At 36.7% G+C, this 12,465-nt stretch overlaps 1 protein-coding gene across 1 annotated transcript in view; it reads right to left on the minus strand.

The window, feature by feature from the left end:
• Window positions 1-374: 374 nt before the first annotated feature.
• The window catches only part of LOC126334828 (L-xylulose reductase-like), a 59,591-nt gene continuing 47,500 nt past the window's right edge, over window positions 375-12,465 (minus strand). The window contains exon 5 of the mRNA XM_049997488.1: window positions 375-680. Within this exon, the coding sequence (XP_049853445.1) occupies window positions 577-680 (104 nt within the window). The 3' untranslated portion in view covers window positions 375-576. The remainder of the gene's footprint in view (window positions 681-12,465) is intronic.

Genomic DNA, 12,465 nt, shown 5'->3' on the forward strand with positions numbered 1-12,465 from the left:
GATCTAAGCAAGGGAGATTTGAATCAATGGCCTTCTGAATATGACTTCAGTATCTTACCCATGTGACACAAAGTTCAGTTAAACAAATGAAGGTTATCAAATCGTCTCTATTCAGATGTACGTTTCACTTTCAGCTCCATTACAACTGCTTCAAATACTTTTTCATCTACATATAGAATGGCCTTTTCCACTAAATTTGAAAAACAAAATTGCTTATTTCAGATGTACATTCCCTTGAAGAAAGAGGAAGTATTGCGCATGAAGTTTCTTGACAAAATTTGCATTATGGATATTGTTTTGAAATAAAGAATAGCATGAATACCATAGGATGCTTTTGTTTAGGACAATTTTTAATCTTGTGTCATAGTCATCATAAATGGTAATAGAGAAATACATTTTCTGACATACTAGTATCATCTATCAACATGCCTAATGTTTCAACATATTTTCTTTAACAAATATTACTGTTTTTACCATACTGGAATTAATAGCTTGCATAGTATTTCTACTGCTTATGTATAGCATAGACAAAACTGTAACTGCCACAAAACAGTAGTGAATAGTGGATGAGTTGCATTAGCGGGCAAGGAAACCTCCATCCACAGGCAAAGTGATTCCATTTACCATCGCTGCTTTGTCACTCAACAGAAACAGAACAGCATTTACAATGTCTTCAACCTCTGAAAACAGAATAAAACATTTTATTAATTAAAATTTACAGAGTTCATTCACTATTTACATGTCATCATAATTAAATTAAATAAATCAGTTCATAGGTAATTTAACATAATTCAGTTGCATAGGTGCATGCAGAACAATTATAGGTGATTATCTACAATAGTGAAAAATAAAAGTGGACATACTATGCTTTAGTCATGTAAATACTACAGATTTATTAATAAATGTTTATTTATAGACTATGAATCGTCAAGAAACTGAATAATGAATTTCCTTCTTATTTGACCTGGTCTTTGCACCATTAGACTATTAAGTCAAATTGGCTGTCACTGCATAATTTACCTCTTTACTGTAGTATCCTTTGAGAGTTCCTCTGACCAAATGCCACGTGTTCCTTGTGTGTTGCAGGTTGGGTATTTGATGCAGCATAATGCAAGCAGCAGAATGTCTGGTATTTATGTCGGGGAAAAGCCAATATGGTGTTTCTATATGGCCAAGCAGATGGAAATGGTCGAGAGGTATCATGGCCATACCAAAACAAATACCCTCACAGAAACCAACCACACCACATGAAATTTCAAACCATTTTTGGTGCTTATGTGACCATGGGTCCTTTCAGACAGATGAATGTGCAGGGAGGCAGTGGATTGTGCATACACTAGATCTGGAAGACCACTTTCTACAGGATATTGAGACAAACCCTAGTACAAGCTCCAGGCAAGTAGTCCACCAACATAGTGTAAGCCAAAGTGTGGTAATCCATGATGTGGTGTGTTAATGCATCCATTTCATTCCATGAAGTCCACTTTGGACATCTGCTGTGACATGATATGATACATCTCTGTACTATGTTCCAGGACAATTTTTTGTCATTGCATCCACACTGCCCATTTCCAGACACATGTTCATAGCACCTTTTTTCCTCCAATTTCAGTCATGAAGCTGTCCTTGCAGTTTGTTAGTTTTTATTAATGTTCACCCTCTAGAATGAGCCTGTTCATTTCCCTGTTCAGTTTTTCTACCATCCCCACCATGTTTAAACTTTTGACATTCCACACTCTTGATGTTTTCATTATTTTCTCATGGTACCCTACATGTTGACAGTCGCTTCCTGGAGATCCAAAAGGGGGATGAATACGGAACTTTTTCAGTAACAGGCCGCATTTTATTTATTTATTTATTTGTCCATATACATCTCTTTCTCACTACATATATTGTACAAGTATACTGGACAGAAAATCTTTATAGCTATTGGTTTTGCAACATCAAATATACATCATTAAAAATTTTATAACAAATTGGAATTTATACTGTTAATAACTATAAATTTGATTAAATACTGTAGGCTATATTTATAACTTATTTCTACTATTAAATATACAAATTACACTTTTTCTTGCATAAGATACTGTGAGATTGCATAGTAGCACTTTTGCAGCAGGTAGGCTGCCACAGACTTTTTAGTTTTGTAGTTCAGAAAGAGATTTCATGTATCTTGGTAATCTATTTTATGGTTTTCTACCTGCATGATATACACCTTTTTGGTATAATGTGGTGTTACAATGACACACATGTATGTCACTGTCTGTTCTTGTACTGTAACTGTAGGCACTTTTGTTTTGAGGAAAAAGGTTTTCTTTTCTGAGTATACTTTTTTTGACATGCATGAGTACTTCCAGTATATAAATTCAGGGAAGGGGTAAGATCTTTAGATCTTTAAAGAAAGGTTTGTGTGCTTTTCTGTTGCTCAGTATTTTCATTATTCTTATAATTGCCTTCAGTTTCCTCAAAAATATTATGGCCTGGTGTATGTTTCCCCAGAAAATGATACTGTACTTCAATATTGGATGCACATGAGCAAAGTATACAGCCCTAACTGTTTCTGCACTAGTGTTGTTGCAAAGAATTCTTGGTGCATAGCTCACTTACGCTAGTTTTGAATTTAGGGATGTGGTATGAGAGCTCCATTTAAGATTTTACTGGATATGAATCCCAAGAAATTTAGTTTCAGTGACAGCACAAATGTTTTGGTTATCTAACATATTACTGGTTGTGCTACATTTTCATTTTGATCTGTGTGGAAAGTCATAAGTACTTTTTTTGGGGGGGGGGGGGATTGACTATTAGCCTGTTTCTGGTAAAGCATTCAGACACTTCTTTCATAATGTAAGATTTTCTTCTTTATTCTTTCAATCAATAGACTGGTGTCATCTGCAAACAGTACTGGCTCTGAGTCCCTAACATGTAATGGAAATCATTAATATATACCAAAAACAGAAATTGATCAAGAATAGAGCCCTGTGGAACACCATGACATAGTCTGCATGGTTCTGAAAGCTTTACTTGGAGTTCCTTTCCTTCCCTGTACTTAATTTCAGTTACCCGAGAGTGATATTCTAAATATGATTTAATCTGCTGATTCAGCACACCTCTTATACCATACTGTTCGAGCTTTCTCAGAAGCACACAATGATCAGTCACATCAAAAGCTTTTGTTAGGTGCAAGAATAAACCTGAGATTTTTCTGTGGTTTTCCACTGCATTTAAGGCATGGTTTATCAGGTTGAAAGTCGCTCTTCCAGTTGACTACTAAAAATATGGTCTGAAGCCATGTTCACATCCAGATATGAATTATTCTTGTTGAAGACTTTAGGTTGTTCTGAAAGGAACACTTTTTCAATAATTTTCTAAAACCCTTACAGTGGTGACATGGGCCTATAGTTATCCATATATTACAGGTAACATTTTTTTTATATATAGGGTATTACTTGTGCCATTTTCAATTGCTGTGGAAAGATACGACATGATAAGGATGAACTGCATATGTCTAATAAAGGAGAGAGTAAGTGTCTTGCTATAATTTTTATAATATAATGTCGAGTATTACCAATACCAGCTGAGTAATTACTCTTCAGTAAATTAACAGTATTAGGGGTTCAGCTGGGCCTATTGGACTGAGGAACATGGATATATTATTTATTTCAATAGATGGAAGTTCTTTCCATGCTGTATTAGATGGATTATCAAATTTTTCCTTCACTAATTTTCCAACAATAGTTGCATAATAAGAAATGAAGTTGTTTGCCAATGCCCAAGGATCAGTGACATTCTTGCCATCATGCAATATCATAATATTTTTTGAGCTGTCTTCTTCCCTATGATCCTATGCAGATTTCCACATTGATTTAGTTTTATTGGATGACTTCATACTATATTTGTCGTTTTCATTCAATTTTTGTCTTTTTTATGACACATTTCAAAACCAACTTGAATTTTTTGAAATAACTAAGAAATTCTGGACTGCTGTCAGTTTTTGAATGCAGAAAAAATTCTCACTTTATTTTAGAAGATACTCTCATGCATAATGTAATCCAGTTTTTGAATCTGTCTGTGCTTTTGGAAACCACTTTTCTTTGTGGAAAAGCTATGTCAAGTTTATGCTTGAAATTGTTCAAAAATTTCCATCTTTTCATTGATAATAGAAGTATAATATACTGTACTCCAAGATTGTTCTCTGATTATGTACTGGAAGTGTTCAGTACTTTTCTAACTATAACTCCTTTTATGGATAATATTTTGTTCGCTGGATGAAATCTGATTGACAGGTATAGTTAGTAATCGTGAAAGGTGGTCACTATGGCCAGTATCAAAATTTTCTGGTGTACACTTGTCTTGTTTACACCTGTCTGATCAAGGAGAGTGACACTAGTTTTTGTTACATGTGTTGGAAAGCTGACAGTCAGACGTAAACTGTAGGCTTTTATAATATTTAAGAACTTTTCTCTGTAAGAACTACGGTGCAGAACATCAATATTAAAATCTACACGCAGTGCCATTGTTTTCCCAGTTGTCTTGAGTTTGCCTAAAGCAAGGTCCAGCTTTTTGAAAAAAAACCTCATATTGCTAACAGGAAATCTATTCACACATAAAATAATAGTTTTTTCAGACAATAACTCAACAGATGATATTTCAAAGTCTCTTTCACAACTTCGTTTGCATAATCTACATTTTATTTTACATATATACAAGTTCCCCCATGTTTTGAGTCCATTCTATGAAAGCAGTTTGCAAGTTTAATATGCAATGTTTCTAAGTGGCGAAAATATTCATTTTGTAACTGTGTTCACAAAAACATAAAACAAAAGCATCTTTCCATTCACTATTGAGGAGTATATTTATTTCATCAACTTTTTTGTTAATGACTGTTTGTTCTCGTGTACAATCTTTAGTTTTATTTGCAATTCAGTTCTGTGTCACATTTTTCTGTGATACAGTCTACTTTTCTAGAAAAGTCTTTCACTCTTTTAATAAGCCACCACATCTTTCTTTATGACCCATCTGGCCAAAGTACTTTGAACTGCTTCTATATTATGCCTCTTGGGCTTCAAGTTTAGTAAAAGACAGATTTATTCAACCAAAAATTGTTTCCCACTGTGACTGAAATGAAGGCCATGGCAGTTATGCATGAATCGGCATAACTTGCCTACATTTATGAAGTTAGATTAGATTGGATTAGATTAATACTTGTTCCATAGATCATGAATACGACACTTCGTAATGATGTGGAACGTGTCAGGTTAATGAAAGATGTCTGTACAAGATATTACATTACACAAAATATTGCACGACACTAATGCTTCAGTTAGTTTTTTTCCCTCCCTTAATTTATATCTAAAAATTCAGCCAATGAGTAGAAGGAGTTGTCATCTAGAAATTCTTTTAATTTATTTTTAAATGTTGGTTGACTATCTGTCAGGCTTTTGATGCTGTTTGGTAGGTGACCAAAGACTTTTGTGGCAACATAATTTACCCCCTTCTGTGCCAAAGTCAGATTTAACCCTGCATAGTGAAGATCATCCTTTCTCCTGGTGTTATAGCTATTCACACTGCTATTACTTTTCAACTGGGCTGGATTATTAACAACAAATTTCATAAGTGAATATATATACTGTGTGGTTACTGTGAGTATCCGTAGATCCTTAAATAGATGTCTGCAAGATGACCGTGGGTGGGCTCCAGCAATTATTCTGATTACACGTTTTTGTAATGAATACTTTTCTACCCAATGATGAATTACCCCAGAATATGATACCATATGAAAGCAGTGAATGAAAGTAGGCATAGTAAGCTAATTTACTGAGATTCTTATCACCAAAATTTGCAATAACCCTAATAGCATACGTAGCCGAACTCAGACGTTTCAGCAGACCATCAATGTGTTGCTTCCAGTTTAACCTCTCATCAATGACCACACCTAAAAATTTGGAAAATTCTACCTTAGCTACAGACTTCTGTTCGAAGTCTACATTTATTACTGGAGTTGTGCCATTTACTGTATGGAACTGTATATACTGTGTTTTATCAAAATTTAAAGAGAGTCCGTTTGCTGAGAACCACTTAATAATTTTGTGAAAAACATCATTTACAATTACATCACTTAGTTCTTGGTTTTTGGATGTTATTACTATACTTGTATCATCAGCAAAAAGAACTAACTTTGCATCTTCATCAATATGGAATGGTAAGTCATTAATGTATATCAAGAACAGTAAAGGACCTAAGACCAAACCCTGTGGGACCCTGTGCTTGATAGCCCCCAGTTTGAGGAATCAGCTGTTGTATTAACATTACATGAACCACTTATTTCAACTTCCTGCATTCTTCCAGTTAAGTACGAATTAAACCATTTGTGCACCGCCCCCCCTCAAACCACAATGATTTAGCTTATCTAAAAGAATTCCATGATTTACACAGTCAAAGGCCTTTGAGAGATCACAAAAAATACCAATGGGTGATGTCTGGTTATTCAGAGCATTTAATATTTGATCAGTGAAAGCGTATATAGCATTTTCTGTTGAAAAGCCTTTCTGAAAACCAAACTGACATTTTGTTAGTACTTTATTTTTACATATATGGGACGCTACTCTTGAATACATTACTTTCTCAAAAATTTTTGATAGAGCTGTCAGAAGAGAGATTGGGCGATAGTTGTTGACATCCGACGTATCCCCCTTTTTATGCAATGGTTTTACAATGGCATATTTCAGTCTATCGGGGAAAACACCCTGCTCCAAAGAGGTATTACATACGTGGCTGAGAATCCTACTTATCTGTGGGCAACAAGCTTTAAGTATCTTGCTGGAAATGCCATCAATTCCGTAAGAGCTTTTACTTTTCAGTGAGTTTATTATTTTACTGATTTCAGAGGGAGAGGTTCGGGGAAATACAGTTGTTTCAAACTGTACAGGTATGGCCTCTTCTATTAGAAGCCTTGCCTCTTCTAGTGAAGATCTAGATCCTACTTTCTCCACAACATTTAAAAAATGATTATTGAAAATATTTCCAATTTCAGATTGTTTGTTAGTACACTTGTCATTCAGTTTTATGGCACTAAAGTCTTCCTGTGCTCTTGGTTGCCCTGTTTCCCTTTCAATAATATTCCAAATTGCTTTAATTTTATTATCATAGTTACTGATCTCAGACATGATACACATGCTTCTGGACTTTTTAATAACTTTTCTTAGTACCGCACAATAGTTTTTATAATATTGAACAATTTCGGGGTCAGTACTCCCTCTTGCTGTTAGATACAGTTCTCTTTTACGGTTGCAAGATATTCTTATTCCTTTAGTTAGCTAAGGTTTTTTATGTGTTTTCTTGGAATTATGTTTCACTGTTTTCTTGGAAAAACAATTTTCAAATACCCTTAAAAATGTATCGTGAAATAAGTCATATTTCAAGTTTGCATCCGGTTCCATATACACTTCATCCCAGTCTAGCTCCTTTAGTCTTTCCCTAAAGTTTGCAGTATTTATATTGTTAATTGAACGCATTGCTTTGAAATTCTGATTTGATATACTGCATGGAGCTATGCCATGTACTGTAACTAGCTGTGCACCATGATCTGAAAGACCATTCTCAACAGGATAAGCATTTATCTCCTTAAAATTATCTTGGTCTATAAAAAATTTATCTATCAATGTCCTGCTATTCTTTGTTATCCGAGTAGGAAAATCAATGACGGAGCTCAAATTGAAAGAACTGAGTAATACTACAAGGTCATTCTTCCTATCACACTCTTTAACGGAATCAACATTGAAATCCCCACAAATGATAATTTGCTTCCCCCTGTCTGACAGATAGCACAACAAAGCATCCAAGTTATCTTGAAATAGCTGGAAATTCCCTGAGGGGGATCTATACACTGTTACAATTATGAAAGTGCCATCATTTAGTTTTAGTTCAGTGGCACATGCTTCCAGATGTTACTCTACACAAAAATTTTTAGTTTCTAAATGTTTTGCGCTGTGGAAGCTTTTGACATATATGGCAACTCCTCCTCTCATCATATTATCTCTACTTACATGTGCAGCTAATTTGTACCCATTGATGCTAACCTTTTGCATATCAGTGACAATGTGATGCTCAGACAGGCACAGTACATCTATTACATTCTCAGTTTCTATATCTTCTAAACAAAGCAGAAGCTCATCAATTTTATTCTTCAATCCCCCAATATTTCGATGAAATATACTAACATTTTTTATTTTACTTTTGTGAGTATCTTGAACTTTTTTAACATCTTTAGTACTTGCCTGGCTGAGTTTCCCACTAGACACTGATCTTACTTTAAATTTCCTGCTATCAGCCCAGCCAGTTTACACTTCCCCTTCTTGTTGAGGTGTAGGCCATGTCTAGTATAGTCCCACCTACAGAGTGAATCAACAGGAACCACACCAATGTGTGACCCCACATCAGATCCAAGTAGTAGTTCCAACTCCAAATTAACTCTCCTGACAGAAGAGCTCAAATGAGGCCGGTCGCGGCGCTCCAGAACCGACACAAACCCAACACTGGTATGACTCGATGCCAATGCAATATTTGCCAGGTCACACTCTATGCTGTACCCTGGATCTCTGTCAATACTGTTGCCCGGCCCACCCACAATAACCACGGTATCTTCCTTAGTAAAGCCTCTATGTAGTGAACCTAAATCCTCTGTAACCTGCCCCAGTCCAGCACTAGGTTTGAAAAAACTTGTGACGTGGTATTCTGACCCTAATTCATCCTGCAGAAGTTGGCCCACATCCCTAGCATGCGAACTACCTAGCAACAAGACTTTCTTTCTCTTTGCACACTTCCCTACCTTCTTATTCAATTTGCTGCTGAAAGTTTGTTGAGCCCTGTCTACATCTACTTCTGTGAGAGGCTCATCAGTTTCCAACTGAGGCAACAGGTCAAACCTATTTTGTACATTAATAACAAAGCTGTCAGAAGAATTTCTTGGCCTGTTCCTTATGCCTGTTGCCACTTCCCACCCCTGTTTACCCTTCTCCCCCCTTAACCTGCACAGTTCTCGTCTAGCCTCATCTAACTCAGCCTGAAGGGCGGCAATTTTCCACTCCTGTTCCACAATCTATCTATCTCTGCTGCACAGCCTACAGAACCACTGATAAGTCTCACTCATTCTTCCAATTCCCACGCCACTACAATCTCCCCAATGAAAAAAGTTACTACATCCATCACACCAGACCCCGGAGCTAACGATTCTACGGCACGTAAGGCACTTCACACTCATGGTACAAATCGATTTTAGTGACAGAAAGACAATTAAGTTACCGGAAAACAATGAAAATACGTGTACAAAAAATTAGGCCTACTCGCGACAATGTAAACAATGGTTCAGAAGTTTCTTACTGGAAATTACTTAATAGATGACGATACTCTACAGATATAAAGAGGCAGCAAACGTATTTGGCACACTAAACTATCAGTAAATGCACTTAAAATTGCGGTTGTTGTTGTTGTCTTCAGTCCTGAGACTGGTTTGATGCAGCTCTCCATGCTACTCTATCCTGTGCAAGCTGCTTCATCTCCCAGTACCTACTGCAACCTACATCCTTCTGAATCTGCTTAGTGTACTCATCTCTCGGTCTCCCTCTACGATTTTTACCCTCCACGCTGCCCTCCAATGCTAAATTTGTGATCCCTTGATGCCTCAAAACATGTCCTACCAACCGATCCCTTCTTCTAGTCAAGTTGTGCCACAAACTTCTCTTCTCCCCAATCCTATTCGATACCTCCTCATTAGTTACGTGATCTATCCACCTTATCTTCAGTATTCTTCTGTAGCACCACATTTCGAAAGCTTCTATTCTCTTCTTGTCCAAACTAGTTATCGTCCATGTTTCACTTCCATACATGGCTACACTCCAAACAAATACTTTCAGAAACGACTTCCTGATACATAAATCTATATTCGATGTTAACAAATTTCTCTTCTTCAGAAACGCTTTCCTTGCCATTGCCAGTCTACATTTTATATCCTCTCTACTTCGACCATCATCAGTTATTTTACTTCCTAAATAGCAAAACTCCTTTACTACTTTAAGTGTCTCATTTCCTAATCTAATTCCCTCAGCATCACCCGATTTAATTTGACTACATTCCATTATCCTCGTTTTGCTTTTGTTAATGTTCATCTTATATCCTCCTTTCAAGACACTGTCCATTCCGTTCAACTGCTCTTCCAAGTCCTTTGCCGTCTCTGACAGAATTACAATGTCATTGGCGAACCTCAAGGTTTTTACTTCGTCTCCATGAATTTTAATACCTACTTCAAATTTTTCTTTTGTTTCCTTTACTGCTTGCTCAATATACAGATTGAATAACATCGGGGAGAGGCTACAACCCTGTCTCACTCCTTTCCCAACCACTGCTTCCCTTTCATGCCCCTCGACTCTTATTACTGCCATCTGGTTTCTGTACAAATTATAAATAGCCTTTCGCTCACTGTATTTTACCCCTGCCACCTTTAGAATTTGAAAAAGAGTATTCCAGTCAACATCGTCAAAAGCTTTCTCTAAGTCTACAAATGCTAGAAACGTAGGTTTGCCTTTTCTTAATCTTTCTTCTAAGATAAGTCGTAAGGTCAGTATTGCCTCACGTGTTCCAACATTTCGACGGAATCCAAACTGATCTTCCCCGAGGTCTGCATCTACCAGTTTTTCCATTCGTCTGTAAAGAATTCGAGTTAGTATTTTGCAGCCGTGGCTTATTAAACTGATAGTTCGGTAATTTTCACATCTGTCAGCACCTGCTTTCTTTGGGATTGGAATTATTATATTCTTCTTGAAGTCTGAGGGTATTTCGCCTATCTCATACATCTTGCTCACCAGCTGGTAGAGTTTTGCCATGACTGGCTCTCCCAAGGCCGTCAGTAGTTCTAATGTTGTCTACTCCGGGGGCCTTGTTTCGACTCAGGTCTTTCAGTGCTCTGTCAAACTCTTCACGCAGTATCGTATCTCCCATTTCGTCTTCATCTACATCCTCTTCTATTTCCATAATATTGTCCTCAAGTACATCGCCCTTGTATAAACCTTCTATATACTCCTTCCACCTTTCTGCCTTCCCTTCTTTGCTTAGAACTGGGCTGCCATCTGAGCTCTTGATATTCATACACGTGGTTCTCTTCTCTCCAAAGGTCTCTTTAATTTTCCTGTAGGCAGTATCTATCTTACCCCTAGTGAGATAAGCTTCTACATCCTTACATTTGTCCTCTAGCCATCCCTGTTTAGCCATGTTGCACTTCCTGTCGATCTCATTTTTGAGACTTTTGTATTCCTTTTTGCCTGCTTCATTTACTGCATTTTTATATTTTCTCCTTTCATCAATTAAATTCAATATTTCTTCTGTTACCCAAGGATTTCTAGCAGCCCTCGTCTTTGTACCTACTTTATCCTCTGCTGCCTTCACTACTACATCCCTCAGAGCTACCCATTCTTCTTCTACTGTATTTCTTTCCCCTATTCCTGTCAATTGTTCCCTTATGCTCTCTCTGAAACTCTGTACAACCTCTGGTTCTTTCAGTTTATCCAGGTCCCATCTCCTTAATTTCCCACATTTTTGCAGTTTCTTCAGTTTTAATCTACAGGTCATAACCAATAGATTGTGGTCAGAGTCCACATCTGTCCCTGGAAAAGTCTTACAACTTAAAACCTGGTTCCTAAATCTCTGTCTTGAATGGCACACTTTCAGTAACTGTGATGAGTTTGCTAACCTTATCTCTGGCAAATTCATTTGCTGCTGGACAAATTACAACAAAGTCTTTTGGGCCAAGGTTTTCACATGCTTTCACCACTGTTTTTGTCATTTCTTCAATGCCTACTCCTGGCTGAAATGCCGAGACACACATTAGTTTCTGTATGTGACACTTTTTCTGATATCTGATGACCATGATTATCAGCAAAAATTTAGATTTTTCATTCTTTTTAGCACACCTGAGGCCAGTCAACGGAGTTTTTAATCACATTTCGTTGTTTATCACGCAACATGAGTGAAAAATTTACATTGCATAGCTGCTGTCCTTTGTAATTATTTTCTGTTCTCATATGTTTCTGAGTGACAATTTGGAAAATCACTATTGTCATAATAGCTATTTGATGCAATTACTTTTAAGTTTCCTAGTTTTGTGCTGGTTCCCACTGTGACTCTTCCTCTGATTACATCACTGTTAGGTAGCTGATATTTCTTTGATGTTGAGTCGATGCGCTGTTAGTTGAGTTTTACAACCAGTGTTTTGCAGCTGTTTCTCCAATAAGGCTACAACTCTTTTAAGTTCATTGATTTCACTGGTTTTTGTAGTTAAAACAAGACAAGAGCCATCACAATGTTTACTTATGGATGTCACTGCCACAGTTTTTCACTCAATTTTGAACTTGTAATGATTTTTTTTTTATAGCTTCACAGGAGTGACATTCTCCAGGTCAAGTCATGACACCTTTTTTG

Source organism: Schistocerca gregaria, chromosome 2, assembly GCF_023897955.1.
Source record: "Schistocerca gregaria isolate iqSchGreg1 chromosome 2, iqSchGreg1.2, whole genome shotgun sequence".
In the NCBI taxonomy this organism is placed as follows: Eukaryota; Metazoa; Arthropoda; class Insecta; order Orthoptera; family Acrididae; genus Schistocerca; species Schistocerca gregaria.